Raw genomic sequence first — 16,576 nt, 5'->3', positions numbered from 1 at the left:
ACACATTCCCACAGGGACACTCTCCTGGAATTTCCATTCCATGAAGAGCAGAACACCACCAAAGCCTGGGAGGGCTCGGGCTGGGCTAGAGGCTCTGCAAGAACAAGACCTTCAGCATCTCAATTTGCTGAGCTCTACACTGCAGTCAGTGACTTTTCAGAGGAGTTCTGGCACAGGACAAATAAATCCAGCAGCCACTACAGCCCCAGTGTTCAGTCAGCCCTGCTGAAGGCAAGCACAGGTAGAAGCACCTCTGCAAAACATCCATGGAATTCCCAGAGGCTGCAGGTGGCTGCTGACAGCAGTGCTGGGCTGCCAGTTAAGGCTGGAAAAACTGGGATGCCAAGAGCTTCTGTGCCTACAAGGCAACTCTGAAGTACAGCCCAGCCTCAATGACATTGCCTACAGCTGTTTCCTACCCACAGGCTTTACAAGGAACCAAATTACAGCCTTCCCAGTGCCTTGTTATATCTGACTATGCACTCCCTGTTTTATTGTGCCCTCACTCACAGGAACAAACATCACCAATTCTTATCTAAACCACAGAGTTCCTTCCAAGTTGTCAGCTGAGGATTTTTAAATTTTGAGCTTGAGGCCTTTTCAGAAATCTGATAGCAGGGCCAGACTTTTGCAATTCTATTAAGATCGTGTTTCCAACACAGTCCTCTGGTCTAATTTCCCAGCTTGGCTTCATTTGAGTTCCCTAAACCCTCTATAAACAAAATGCACTTTTTATTTTCCCCTTTTTACTTCATAAGGACCATTATAAATTTTGGAGGGAAAGGAAAAAATAACTTACCAAGGAAAACCCACCAAACACACAAAGACACCTAAGAATCCTTTCCATTCAGACAGTGAATATAAGGAAAAGGCCCAATAATTGAAAGTAATTAATACCTTCTTATAAGGGCCATTCACCTCAAGGCCACTGGTGATGTTTTCTACTTTATCCCAAGAACATTTTGTCTTCCAAAGCATTCTTAAAACTAAAAAACAAAATATGCTGAAAATCCAATAAATTTTCACAGCCTTTCAAACATGAAGTCTTACATGAAGGATGCTAAATTTAATCCCCTCATTATCTGCCTTGTAAGGAAATTCCTGCCACACCACAAATGAAAATGAAGATCAAACCACACAATTTGACCAAGATCACAAAGTATAGACTTGTTTGTTTCCAAAACAGCTCTTGCCACAGAACAGGAACTGAGTCTTAATATATTCCATGGCTAGAGCTGCATCAGCCTCTGAAGCTCAATGTGCTTCAAATCAAGAGCTTTACCACAATTTTTCAAAGGACAGACTCTTCTGTCCTGCCACCATGGATTGTTAAATTCACCACGAGATTTTAATCTCCTAAGAGCTTAAGAGACTTTGGGACACAATCAGTAGTAGAAAACAATACAAAAATATCAGGTATGAAATTAGAACTATAATTTTTATCTTTGGAAAAAATAGTTTTTTGTATGTTTTACTTATAACTGTTACTAGAACAAAGCTTCCAAAAATATGTGCCATGTTCTTTGTTGTCTTGTGCTTAAAAAACACCCAAACTTTGTAGAAGCCAGTAACATTTTACTAACTGGTCATAAAAAACTTGGTGGGACTTTTTTTATCTCTCACTGTGTATGTAGTCTATTAATTATTTAAGAAAAAAATAATTACTGGTTTTGATTTAGTGGTACAATGTAGCTATTCACCTATGTGTGGCAGCATTAATCAAAGGCTATGGAGTTTTAATTTCTCTCTTTCAAACTCTCCCTTGTATTCTGTATTCCCTACATCAATACATGACTGCTTTAGTTTATTTCTAGTTTTGCCAACTCCTACAATATCAATTTGGTCATGACTTCTGGTGCTTTTCTGAATGTTGGAATTACATATGAATTATCTTCTTTTATGCATTCTTGTCCTCAATATTAGAGAAGAAACTTGAAAAGGCTGAGCAAATCATCAGCTTTACGAAGCTCACAGAGAAAAAAACGTAAAATTACCACTGCATTTAAAAAAAGTTATGATTCTTCTAAGGCACTTTTTAAGAAGAATTTTTAAGAACCAGATTCTTCCTTGTGAACAGATTTTGAAATAAAGTAATTATATTACTAAGCCAAAAGCATAATTAAATGCTTTGGATAAATCATACACTTAAACCACTTCACAAAAAAAATTTCCATTTCCTCAATTTTTTGCATATATCAAAAAAGGTATTTAAGTATCATACAGCAGCAAAGGCAGATAACTGCACCTTCTTTCTTTAATTCCTCTTAAAACCTAAGATAAATATTTTTCTTGAGTAAAATTGTTTATGTTTCATGTCCTAATTACCCTTTGCACAAGATTTATGCTCTCTCTATGCAACTTAGTACAAAAGATGTTGGAAAGTTACTGTGAATGCTGAAGTCACCACACTGACAGCACTGTATAGAACAAATCCTCTGCAGGAAGGAGACAGGACATAGACACTGTGGGGGCAAAATAAGGAAGATGTTTATAAGAGCTTACTAACAGCACATGCTTCCCCTTGATTTTGGTAAGGTTAATTTTTTACTGTTCCTTAACTTCATCCTCAGAGGACAAACCCTTCACAGAACTGAATCACTGCAGCTGAACCCGCACAATGAACTAATAACCTCTGTAATCATTTTTGAAGCCTTATTCTCTTTTTTTTTTTTTAATGGGAGTTGGTAACTGAAAGAATCCTGCCAATTATATTGAAGGGATTTGAACAAAAGGAGAAATTGCTTCACAGCCTTATGACACAGCATCTACAGCAAGTGATGATGTGGCACAAAGCAGTTTTTTAAATTTTACTGGCAAATCAGAAGAGGGGCCACAAGGCTGTTATTTTGTGTTGCCTTCCCACAAGGCTCCTTACCACAAAATATGGCTTAGACAGACCTTTTGTTCCTCCAGCTGGGGTAGGCTATGTCTTAGATGATTTCACCAGCACAAGAACTTGCTGCCCTCTACAACTTCAACTTCTCAGACGTCCAAAGAGTAAGTTTTCTTGGTAAGCAGGAATAAAATGAACTGATTGTGTTATTTTTCAGTGAAGAATGATTCATGCATGTTATATAATATTTAGCTTTCAGCGAGAAAACTGCTTGCAAATACAACTACTGAGCTCTGACTTGATTACAGATGGTAAAGAATCAAGCTTCTAAGATTTTCTATTGTTTTTCATCTTTGTAATTATGTGTTTTATCAATCATATTGTGTGCATCTAACCTGCATTTCCTGTTATCAAGTTTCACCTTACATGAGTGTTTTAGAGCTAGTTAAATTCCTAGAAATATTTCATGAAGAGGTGTCAGTGTCTCAGTGCTTTGAGACACAACCTGCAAGCCTGGCAGGACAGTTACTGTTCTGCCTCTAAGATACTCAGCTATAGCCAAAGTATCAAAATGTCTCCCCAAAACCAGCTCCTCCCTCTCCATTAAACCTGTGGGAGACTTTGGTACATATTACTTCTTATTTGTCATTTCACCTGACACGATGGGAGCTCTCTTCACATTGTCCTCATGGCAAGTAGATCAGTCCCACAACGGCATTATTCCTCAAAGTGAGAAGACTTATCTGAGTTGTCCCTCCTGGTTTCTAAGGACAACTGTGGCACCAGGAACAAAAATTATTAATTGGAAGTTTTGTGACATGGAGTAGAAGTGCTGAGAGAACAGAACCAGAAGGTGAAGCTCAAGTTATGGACTGCAACTGAAGAGGGAGGAATCAAAAGGGAACAAAGAGCATGAAACAGGCAAGGGGGACAGACTGGGATCTGTTCCACAAAACCAGAAGGCAGTTGTGGGAGTTAGAAACAGATTTTAGACAGACACCAACTGGACTGATTAGAAGATATTCTGATATACACTGCCTGAAATGTGAAACCCAGCAAATTCCTCCTGAAGCACAGAACTCCTTCTCACCCCAGGAGAGTGCATTTATGCAGCACTGTGGTGCAAGGCTACTCTGTGTCTCTGCCAATTGCTTAATTAGCTAGGACATCCCACACTGCTGCAGGGATATGGAGTCCCTGGCTTGGCAGAGGACCTACCTGGAGAGCAGTTCCTGACTCCAGTCAAACCTGGTTGAAGGTTTTCATCAGTTATGAAACTGGACTGCACTCAAATGCAAAGTTAGATCTGCAGGTTAGGCAATGCCCCATGGTGACACCCAGCCACTGGCACACACAGGATTTGGCACACAGCACGATTGCAAGGATGCAGTAAATTCCAATAGTTTGTTACTCCTTTTTTCCTTAGACTTCTCTGTGCTGTTCAGTTCATAGAATACATCACCCAGGTAATCACCACTAGGAATCACCAGAAATGACTACTTGTCTCATCTCCTCTGTTACTGAGAGCGTTCAGTAAACAAATATTGACAAAGAGTCCCTTGGGTATGAAACATAGATGGAAAAAAAAAAAAGAGAATAACTGCTTTTCCCTCTCTGCTTCAGGGTATACTGAGCAAAATCTCTTAAATTTTTCCATGACTTCTGTGGTTTGACTTGCAATGTAACATTTTGACTCATTGCTGCTTAAATTGAACAGCTTGACATGATTCACAACTCTCATTCTGCCAAATAACACGGTTCCTTTGACTGCATAAAGTACTCTAAAAGGTTAGACGGGCTTTGAGCATCAGAAATTTGACCTGCAAAATGATTTGCTTTTACAACATCAGGATTTCACCTCAGAAGGGTATTTGGGAGGTAAATTAGTCCACATCTATGAGGAACACATGATTACAGAAGCTGAAGAAGAGTACGAAGTAAACTTACCACTAAAGATTTATACCATGTGCAGTGCACGATGGTTGAATTGTACTGGCTTTAAATAAATGGTGGAACAGAAAAATCACATCATCCTTAACACAGTACTAAGTCATGTTTTGTGCAAAATAGAAAAACAACACAAAATGCCACAGAACATACAATTTGCAAAGCCACATAAATTTCTACTTTATAAACATACAATATCTCCAAGTAATCTATTTCGATGTTCTTTTTATAGAAACAATCCTGTTATGGTACCCTTCAGTACCAAGCACAGCACAGGTGGACAGCTGTTCCTTGCCAGAAGTCAGACCAGAAAACCTCTGTTTACTTCAAGGACAGTAAATTTGTTTGTTTTTTATGTGGAAGGTACAGATCAGAACTTGGGTTTCCTAGTACCGTGTTTGTTGTCTTAGATAGCACAAGTTCTAACATCATTATAGTGCAAGGATTTCATCTTGCCAGAGCTTCATACCTCCTCAATATTTCTCACAGGCAGCTTCTCTAAGCACTGACTATCCCTGGTCCTTGCAGCAGCCATCTGACTCCTCTCACTCCAAACCCCACCAATCTACTCTTTTATACCACTCGTTCTTATTGGCTACAGGTGTGGCCTGTTAAGATCAGGCCTGCTTCTAATCTTCAGTAATTGGTCCAGCTGCAACTCATTGGGGATAAGATTACCTTCTATACCACCTTCATTTACCCACACTGTATCCCCCTACATGTGTTGCCAAAAAAAAAAGCATTATTCTACTTACTTCATTATATATTGCTGCTACTTAAAACTTCTGTGCTATTTACTTTATAACTATCTACAACTTAATGTTTTTTCTCATCAACAGGTCACAACATATCAGTTTAAATATGGGGATTCTGAGCCACCTATTGATCCTCCACCTCCTCTGGGCTGCTTTGGTCTTTTGTCAGTATGAAGACTATGATTTTGAGGATGAATATGGTGGGGAGCCAGATCATCAAGTTCCATATTATTTTAACCCAAACACCCCAGTTGAAGCTCCTCATTTTCCTTTTCCAGTTGAATGTGCCAAAGAATGCTTCTGTCCACCAGCTTTTCCCTTATCCATGTACTGCGATCACCGGAAACTCAAGACAATACCAAACATCCCCAGTCATGTCCAACAACTTTATCTGCAAAACAACAACATTGAAGCTGTGCCTGCAGGACCATTCACCAATGTTACCTTCATAAGGGAAATTAACCTCAGCTACAACAACATTAAATTCCATATGATTGACCATGGTGTTTTTGCCAAACTTTCACACCTAGTGCAACTCCATTTACAACATAATGAATTGGAAGAATTTCCATTTCCTCTGCCCAGCTCTCTAGAGAGACTCCTCCTTGGTTTCAATAACATTTCCCGGTTACCTGCAAATGCATTGGAAGGATTGCCCAACATGACCACGCTTGACCTTTGCAATAACTTACTTGATGACTCAGTGTTCAAAGAAAAACCCTTCTCAAACATGAAAAATTTAATGCAGCTCAACTTATGCAACAACAAATTACAGACAATGCCTCCTGACCTGCCACCATCACTTCGGCATCTTTCTCTTGAAAATAACTCCATTTCTCATATTCCAGAAAACTATTTCCACAGACTTCCCCAGATCATTGCTCTAAGAATGTCCCACAATAACCTGCAGGACATTCCACACAACACCTTTAATCTACCCAACCTTCTAGAACTTAATCTTGGACATAACAAATTGAAACAAGTGTTCTATATTCCAAGAAGTTTGCAGCATTTGTACATTGAAGACAATGAAATTGAAAGTAGGTTGATGGTTAAACTTTGTAAAAAGCAATAAATTTAGTGGATTTTGGCATTGGTCACGGGAGGAGTGTCGGGAGAATACCATCCTATATTCTTTGGGATGTAATATAAACACATCCTCAGTCATTTGAGACCAATTTGAAATTAGAGAGGATTTAATTTTTGAAGCTTTCCTCTAATTCACAGTTCTTTGTAAAAGTTAATACCAGTTTTTCATGTAACAGCAAAATTTTTTTTGAAAATTGCCTCTGATTTAGCAACTGATAAAAACATACAGAGAAAAGGAATTATGAAAATATTTCATTCTCATAAAACAGTAATTACAAATCCCTTACCTCACAACCTTATCTTTTGCAAGGCCCCAAACTGGTACCATTGTCAGTTGAGAAATGATTTAAAACATAGAGAAGGGTTATATTACTGTGCCCCACAAAAACATTTTCCATTTTAAATTTCAAAACACAAGTTTCACTTTTGCAATATGTTTAAAACATAAGCACTTTCTGCATTTTAATTCATATTTTTCACTCTCTTACAGACATCAACGTTACTGTGATGTGTCCAACTCTGGACCCGCTGAACATCAAGCAGTTAACCTACATACGGGTGGACCAGAACAAGCTCACAAGCCCCATCAGCACCTACGCCTTCTTCTGCTTCCCTCTCATCAGAACCATTTATTATGGAGAGCAAAATGTCACTGCCAGCAGGCCAAGCCAGCTCAGAACACCGGTGTTCCGACGGTTTCTGACACCAGAGGAATTCCAGGAAGCAGAAGACAACCATGAAACGCTCAATCAAGAAACCGAAGAAGATCATGAAGCAGAAGACAGCTATTTTCATCCTTACTATCACTGAAGTAATCCCTGTTAGTGAGCACATATGGAAACTTCTCATTAGCCTGGGTTATTCATATCTGTCCTAGAAGAAGTGGGCAGTTTGGGATATTCAAGATGCATCTATAAAGTGGAGATAGGAGTTTAAAGTAGGTAAATGTCCCATTAGTGGTGTAGTAACAAACAATACTAGGAACAAAGAGCACTCACCCGAGCATTAGATAAAGGTCTGACACATAACCTGGCTTGATGATGGGCTCACCTTTGGGTGAGCAGATGAAGTGAAAGAAAATAGACCTGAAACTCTGTTCTAAAGTGATGCAATTGCAAAATGACTAAAATATAAATCAGTGTCATAATTCAATAGGAGCAAGTGATTAAGGGCAAAAATCCATTCAGCTCTACATCCTACAGCTGACAGCAGTAGCAAAGAGATGCACTAGAGAAAAGGACAAGGGATTGAGATTACAAAATACTTCCACAAGGTTCCTCCACATCTCCCAGAAATACAGATATTTCTTCTTCCAATTTCTAACGAGGACATCACAAATACAGAGCTTCAAACCTTCCCCATATTATGCTTCAAGTGTCCTGCCAAGCTGTATTCTAATATGCACTTCTTTGGAAGACCTTTAACTATAACAGTCTTTCAAAGAAGATTTCAGCTTATTACTAACACAGGCAATAAATAATCTTTCACCAAGCTGCTGGGATCTAGGGAAAAGCATGTGCATTAACACAACTGAACCATTAGCATTTCCATTTTCCCTATGCTTCAGCCCATGCTATTTTAGAAGAAAAGTAGAAATGTAATGTAATCTTTGCATTTAGAATTATTCATCAAGTAGGACAGTTACAAAGAAAAGCATTGCAGACTTTTTAAACTATTAATTTAACTATTAATTTATCCCTCTGCACAGCTAATACCAATTAGCTGTATTCTGCTTCAAAGTACAATCAACATTGCTTTAAGTAACCTGAAGAAAACTTTGAGCTATGTAAATTTTTGTTATATCTTATGCCTAGAAACAGATCCAGATAACTACAGGGGAAGATAACACTATAGAGCACTTTATTGCCTTTTGTTATCACTCCTTGATTTTTCAGCACTTTTCCCCTGATAGAGCTTTGCTAGCTGTGAGGAAAAAAAAAATCCCTCTTTTCAACAGAAAAATGAAATTTTTGCAAGTGATAGATCCATACAACATACTATCAACTTTGCATAATGTTATGTAGCTGTCCTACACTTAAAGTACAATGTAATCAGATTTCTGATAGAATTTGAGAAGCTAGGCAGTTTTCATTTTTTCTCTTAGAATTTCAGGGGTTTTTTTAGGCCCATATTCATATTTATGGTTTCTGATGTATCAACTGAAATATTAAGAAAATGAAAATATTTAATTACTTCTTTTAAAGAGAAAGATTTATTGTAAAGCTATGAATATAAATTTTAAGAATATATACAGGCTTTAAGGACAATTGGTTGTAAGAATTTGTGGGTACAAAATTTATTCAATTGTTATTAATTTGGGGATCTTCAGCCAACTAACTCAAGAAATCTGCTCCTCTCTCCTTCCCCTTTTTGTTATCTGCATTCTGAGCAGATCCAGTATTCATAGCAAAGTATTTTATGGTCACCTCACAAATTCACAGTGCTACAGAATGTTTGCTCTAAAAAAAAAAAAAAATTAATGTTTATCACCCACAAACACCTCTGGGTTTCTGAAAAAAGAACATATACATGTATTCATTCCTTAAGTACTCAATATCATTTATGTACACTATATACAAGAATTTAGATATATCTATAACTTTATTGCTTTATTAATACATACATGTAGTATTTTAATCTTTCAACTATTTCAGATTTTAAGGGAATGGTGCACAAAATGCAAATTTAGAGAAAGAGGCTTTTTTGAAAGGCTTGCTCAGCTTTAAAAATAAAAGAACACTATCCTGCTACAGTATGAATATTACATCTTTTATCACAAACTTTCTGCTTTTTAAAGACATTTATGAAACAAAGCTTAGCTTTAGTTTTAAAGAAGAAGTCAAAATATTGATGTTATATACATTTCTCAAACTGGAAATTATTGAAAACTTCAGACCTGTCTTATTACACTTGACTCATTCAGGTGGAACATGAAATTTGTAATACAAGCAGAACTACTACAAGTCACTTTTCTTTCATATAATATTCTAATATAATCTGTAGCACATAGGACACTTATTCCAGAAAGGCTTTTACAGTGGACAGAGAGCTAAAGACTTGGTAGCCTTAGAGAAATGACAATTATAATAAAGTACTGGATTAAAGGATATCTAGCTGAGTAAAATTTGCTTTGGTAGCACAGGGAATGCTGTCTGTCAAAGTCATGAGGTTTTTTGCCTTCCAAATATCTTGGAGTTCTCTGAGGGAATCATGAAGGATGTGGAAAAGGGAGATCCTGGTCCAAACAGCCTACAAAAATTCCTAAAGGTTTTTAAGGAAATTAAATTGCCACAGATTAAAAGGCAACATCACCAACAAAAATCAAATAAAGTATGAGAAACAGCCTGAGAATAAATGGTCAGTTCTTGCTGTGGAGGGAATCTCACTGGTGGGAAATTTGCAGAGAGCTTGTGCTGGAATTTATTGCATTTAAAATGCTAGCAAGAGATAGACAAACCAGGCTGAGAAGTGAGATGCCAGCAATGAGTGCTAAGTGTTGCTGGAGAATGGCTGCAGAAGTTCTCAGCATGCTAAAACAGCCAGGGGAGCTCATCACAGTTAAATGAGAAGTGCTGTCCATGGAAATGATGATAGTTCCACATTAAAACTAATGAAGGATGACCTCACCAACACCACTCAGGGAGCAAGACTCAGAAGTGCTTCAGTAGCAACAGGTGTTCAGTGAAAACTGGCTCAGCACCCAGGAGTCACAAAAAGGAAACTCACACATAGAGAGTAACTAGAGACAAATGGAAAACAAGAGACATCAAGACACTGCCATAAATCTGTGGCTCACCCAGACAATAAATGCAGTATTGATTTCCAAAGCCTCAGGTAGCTGGTGTAATTACACAGGGCACAATTGGAAAAGGATTAGAGCAAGGTCACCCAAGGTAAGGATTGGCTTCTATATCAACAACATGGAATGCACTAGAGCTCAGCAAAGAGATGGCTGAGGGGGGTACGGAAGATACCCACAAAATTATGGGTTGCATTGACAGCAAGGGTCTGGGGATCTGCTCCAGTACAAGGGAAGGACCCATCAAATGAAGCTCATGAGTCCCATGTACCCGAGGACACAGTGGGTACAGCAGCAATTTTAGACATGGTGTTGAGAAAAGACAGAGACAGTAATGGTGTTCCTTGGAAGAGATCCATTAAAAGTCGTTAAAGGAAATGCAGTAGGGACAAAAGTGCTGAGCTGAAAATAGCTGGACAATGAAAGAACATTTGAAGACAGGACAGAGACAAGGATCATAAACCATTGTTCTACTCTGTCTTCCCAAAGCATCCGTTCATGGGCACTGCTGGGCACAGGATATTGTACACTAACCTTTACTATTAATTCCACACCAGTTCTATGTTGGCACTATCCTGAACCATGTTAACATGCTGGTACTGCTCCTCACTACCACTGCCTTGAGACACTGTAAAACAAACTTGCTTCATGTTTGCTCTGGTACTTACTGACAAACTATACAGTGTTTTAAAAGGAGGAAATAGGGTCATAAACTAAGAACTAAACATGCTATTTATTTAATCAGTAACAGCAAAACCTAACAATGAAATAGCTTAATGAGTTTGTTAACAGCATAGTCAGAAAATACAGAAACAAAGCTTGATGTGAGTTTTAACTCTGAATCTCCATGAACAATTCCAGTAAAGTGCCAACAACCAAAAGTTATTATAAAAACCAAAAGAAAGAGAAATAAAAGTAGTTTAATCCAGCTAATTTATATTTCTTTCATTAGCCCAAAAAGTGGGAATATATTTTGCCTTTTCCTGATAAATATTTTTTACATTTTACTTCAGTAGTCTGGTAGTAAAAGTTATGTGGATGAGGACAGAAGCTCCTTTATAGAAAACAGATGTTTTACAGTTCACGTTTTCTGACTTAGTTTAACATATTCTCATTCCACTTTTACAATACAAATCCATTTCCTTCTTTGTTGCCCAACCTGATAATTGTGAGCTATAAGCATAGGCATTTCCTACCTGAAAAGCAGGAAAGGGGAATATACTATACTTTTAACCAAAAAAGTACACATCTAAGAGATTTCACTGTCATTTTCCAGTACTGCTGCATGAACTACTCAGCTATAAGCCAATTTGTGTATACACTATTGCAACTTATGGAATTCCACAAATACAAACACTTTTAATGTTTTAACTGTTTTGCCCAAAATTTATAACAAGCTAAGTAATTTAAAAAGAAAATAAATAGAAACACAACCTTGTAATTCATTGCATTAATTCATCTACAGAGGGGAAAAAAAAATAAATTCCCCTATTTCACAAGTACAACACAAGGAAAACAGATAAACGTGGAGATGAGCCATGAACCCAGTAAAGCAGATGCTCTGAACAACACAAGGAACAGATGCCTGGAACACTGAAGTAAAATATGGATAAGGCCAGTGATTCTTGGAGCCCTGACTCAAATGTCCCTGTGGACATAGTAACAGCTCTCAACAAATGATGGTATTGTCATAAGGAAGTAATGCCAATTCTGGAAGGAATTCTAAGAAATTGTAATAAATTGCAGTAGGTTGGCTTTTGTTTCAGGATATAACTGATGTCACATAGCAAAGCTCAGGAGAACATGTGTTCAACAGAGGGGTCTGGGAAAATAGACAGCACTGTTACTCTGGTTATCATTTGTCTTTGTCAACCATAGTTTGATTTCTGTTTAATATTATGCATGATTTTTGCAATGTGCTTTATTCATTTATAACACAGTAACTGATAAGTTTTTCTTTTCCAGAAATGCAAGAAATAAAGGTAATGTCTACAGCCTTAAAAAATTCTGATTATAAATCAGAAACATATGGAAGGATGTTCATACAATCACTACGTCATTTTTCAGCTGTCTTCATTTAGCAGCTGGGGGCCCTAACAATGACCTAAACTGATTTAATTCACTGAGCCTTGGAAATAGTTGCAACTTTTCATAAAAAATCTGGAGGTGTTTATGCATAACTATTTCATTTCAGGTACTTCTTTAGTGATTCTGAATCTTGAAGAATGTTCTACGTTTTCTCTCTAGGACATGAAGACATTTATTTTACAGTTAATACTACCTCTGAACCTTCGTCTGTCCCTCAAGGGTGCTGAGTTGGAATTGACTTTGCTTTAGACAATGACTCTTCTATAGCACCACCTTCAGTTCTCAAACCAGCAAAGAAATCAGGAGATTGCTCCCTCCTCCCTCTGTGATACTCTTAGTTCCCAGAATAAATGCAACTCCATCATCATTACTGGCATTAAACTAGCTTAAAACCATTTTTTACACCCTCTATCAGGATCTTAACAAAAAGCAGAAGGGAATGAAGGAGTCTGAGAAGTTTCATATCATACATTTATGCAGCAGCAAAGAGATAAAAGTAGTTTTAGAAATTAGAATTAATCCCACATAAGTATCAAAAGAAAAGGCTTGTGTTTTAAAAAATAAAGCTTGTGTAGAGAACCATTCCAAAAAGTTATTTCTTTTAGGTTACAAAAGGAGAAAATAAAAATAGAACCATCAAGTTCAGTTCTAACATCACAATGCTTTTGCCCTCTTTAACAGTCACTCTCTCACTGCTTGCAGATTATGTACATGTTATCAGGCTGGTGCAATAACTGTCTTCTCCTCCATAAAACCTCTTCTATTTTAATTACTCCAATCCAGAACAGCTGGTCACCACTGAGGTGTTTAAATCACACTCTACACAAGTTATGCCAAGGAACCTCCAACATGTTACCTCCCACATGAAGCAGAAATATCACACACAAAAGAAAATCCAGCATTGTGCCCAGGTCTACAAATACCCAAGAATCTTTAAAAGCTTTCCTAATTAGTCCTCATTTCATTCTGTCCTACACAGATGACTGGCCAAGAGAACTGCCTTTGAGCATTCTGTGTAAGGGACTCCCAGCACCCACCATAAGCACAGATCAGCTGAGCAATAATCCATAGTACTTTTTATCAGTAACATTTATAAGCAGTAAAACTCAGAAATGGCAGAGGTTGCCAATACCATCCTTTAGAGACTGTGATACAAGATGAAAGCCAAGGTCTTTAAGCAGCTGCAAAATGCACTTCCTCTGTCTAAATGTAGAACAAACCTGAGTTATTATAAAGAATCTCAGCTTTGGTTTATTTCATAAGGAATATCTTGACAGCAACTTTATGGGACTCTCCCTAGTGCTGCCTCAGCACCCCAGAGGTAAGGCCCTGTGGTTTTTCATCCCCATTTTTTTTCCCCAGTGTTCTGCCTCCCATTGCACAATCACAAGTCCTTACATAGGCAGTGCCAGCCCCTGCCCTCATGTAATTCCTCTAGACACCTTGGAGAAGTCATTTCCAACCTGTCTTGCACAGAGCAAAGTCTACCCCTCTCTGTATTGATATATAAACTGAATACTAGATTCTTTCCCAGATGCTGAAGATTTAGTCAACAACATGGATAGTTTGGATAATTACCCTCATTTCTGTATTGCTCTCCTGTGTGTTTCCTACCTCTGACATCCACACCCATCCAGGATCTCACTTTTTCTCCTCCTATTCTTTGTTGTCTAACATGACAGAAGAAAACCTTGGGGAGCAAATTTTACACCTATTCTGTATGCAACCCTTTTCACCTAAAGCTGAGTTTTCCTGGCAGCAGAATCCAGAGACCAGAAACTAATCTCAATAATCTGGCTGGGGTTCTATCCACTACAAGAAGTCTTGTGGCTCATTTACACCTTCAGCTACACTTTATTTCCTTACAAAATGACAGGGAAATTACTACTGTTCAATTTAAGTCATGATTCCGTGTCAACAAAATTAGGAAAAATAACCTTTTAAAATTACTAACAGTCAGTACAGCTGAAAGTATTTTGTGGGGAAATCAGTCAGTGCAAATGAGACATCCTAGGGAAATGAAGAAACACACCATGGACACATTTATCAAGGTCCTCTTCCAAAACTGGAGCTCAATGAGTTAACAACACAGCAGGCTTAGGTTTCCAGAAAAAAAAACACCTTCCAAGTACATTGATCCTTGTAACCAGAGTCCAAGCAAAAGACACTTATACATCCAATTTCCAAGCACTAACAGTGCCTAGAAAGCACTCCCTGCTTGCCAGGGTGTTTCCTGTGAGCTCCCCTACTGCCAATGCATATGAACCACATATTTCATCTCACATGATTTGGATATTTTGGTTATTTCTGTTCACTCTGAGCAGGAAAAAAGCAGTTGAAGGAAGCAATACTCCCCATTCCTTGTTTGCAGTCACCCATATCACCCACATCCTTGTGCTGATCTGAGCATCTGGTACATGTTCAGATCAAAACTGATTTTATCTGACATTATTTGCTGATGTATTTTCTTCTTTCATGACAATGCTGACAAACTATGGGACAAGGTTACAGCTTTATTTGGCACTGTGAGCTACTCCTTGATGACATCACACCACTGAACTACTTAACATCTCCCTCTTTGAATGTATTTGTAAGGAAGTATTCATGAGCTTCTGAGAGGTGCAGAGAGTACACAAATGACAACCTTTTTGTGATAAGCACACAACCAAAATCTTGTGACCCTGATGAACACAGACTTTTCATTTTTTTGTGCAGAAGCTGTTCCTGAAGTTGTCAAAAACTCAGAGCCTCTTCTCCTCTTGCAGTTGAAAACAAACATATCTTTCCTTGAATGAAGACTTCCTACATTTCCAAGGCTTCATTTAGCTAGTAGTTTTCCCTCATTTTTTAAAGTTTTCATATGTAAGGAAAAGATGAAGCTATTCCTAAGACAATCTATGTAGCTGTGAAATCTAGGATTTCAGTATTCAGAAAATAAATTATCATAAAACTATAAAAAAATATATTTAATATTTTATATATTGCTTTCTGTTTCAATACTTAATAGGGTTTTTTCTGCCCTTAGAATAGTTATCCTTTGATTACATGTAAGCACTGGGAACATTTGGATGCCCCAGAGACAGAGGAAATCCTTACTTGGATGTTTGGCAGATGGGTGGCAGCTGGAAAGGGTAAGTACAAGGCAGAGCTGTGTCATTACTTCCCAGACAGGCAGGAGGGATGCTAAGCTGGTACTGAGACTGCAATTTCACCACTTCCAAACTCCTGCTGTCATTGTTCCAGCAGAGTAGAATCCAATGGGATTCAGGGCCCAATTTCCATTATTACTGAGCCTCTCTTCCCTTCACATCTCCCTTTTATCATCACAGCATTATCCCAGAGCAAGCTTCAAGTCCAAACTATCCCATTGTTAAATTTGCATATGAACTAAGCTACAAACATTTTTATAAAATCCAAACAAGTTCAGAAACTGGTGGTACTGTAAACCCAAAAAGACTTTAGACAGCAACTGGCTGTAGTCACTGTGCAGATTTCCTACAGACATTTGGCTGCTAAACAAGGCAGCATTTAAAAGAAAAACTGTGGACCTTTTGGTGAAGTTATCACCAGTATTACTCTAGAGAAAAAAAAAAAAAGAAAAAGGTATGACAATAAAAGAGAAATGTAAATTTGGATATATTCCCTCTAGATTTTATTGCTACATGCTTTTTAAAGACTTGAGAAAGCTACTCTATAAACGTTCAAAGTTGGTCATCTGTCTCCCATTTGTGCTGGCTGCCAAAAATTCATAATGAGGAAAAGGATGGGGGAGGAAGAAATGCATTACAAATCCAGAAAACTGCTGCTCATAGTTCAGATGGAAATTCTACACCTGGACAGTGTTCACTGAGTTATCTGTAAAACTGAAGCAGAACTTCATTCAAAGCAAGAATTTTTTGTAAAACCTGTTTTTCAATAAACTATCCAATAAGTTCATTAATGAAGGATTTAGACACTGATTGTCTAAAAACCTCAACACAAACACATGAAATTCCAAAGAATGTTTTTCCAGAACTCTTGAGACTGAAAAGTTTCCATTTCATAGATAGGTGAAACTTCTCTAAA

General features: G+C 37.8%; 2 protein-coding genes across 5 annotated transcripts in view; one reads left to right on the top strand and one right to left on the bottom strand.

Moving 5' to 3' along the window:
• CENPP (centromere protein P) overlaps nt 1-16,576 on the bottom strand; it is a 113,971-nt gene that overhangs the window by 72,145 nt on the left and 25,250 nt on the right. The gene's annotated exons all lie outside the window — the stretch shown is intronic.
• OMD (osteomodulin) lies at nt 1,277-12,428 on the top strand. 4 transcript variants are annotated; one of them, XM_059856178.1, is made up of 4 exons: nt 2,755-2,997; nt 5,013-5,143; nt 5,620-6,575; nt 7,115-12,428. In XM_059856178.1, exons 1-4 carry the CDS (start codon nt 2,935-2,937, stop codon nt 7,432-7,434), a joined length of 1,470 nt encoding a protein of 489 aa, XP_059712161.1. In that variant the 5' UTR covers nt 2,755-2,934; the 3' UTR covers nt 7,435-12,428. The 4 variants fall into 4 exon arrangements, with proteins under 4 accessions (XP_059712164.1, XP_059712161.1, XP_059712163.1 ...); XM_059856180.1 differs by having other exon boundaries at nt 2,758-3,010; XM_059856181.1 differs by lacking the exons at nt 2,755-2,997; nt 5,013-5,143 and adding an exon at nt 1,277-1,416.

Source organism: Haemorhous mexicanus, chromosome 11 (assembly GCF_027477595.1).
Source record: "Haemorhous mexicanus isolate bHaeMex1 chromosome 11, bHaeMex1.pri, whole genome shotgun sequence".
Taxonomy (NCBI): Eukaryota; Metazoa; Chordata; class Aves; order Passeriformes; family Fringillidae; genus Haemorhous; species Haemorhous mexicanus.
Note: the sequence above shows the minus strand (reverse complement) of the source record. Positions and strands in the feature narration are given on the sequence as shown.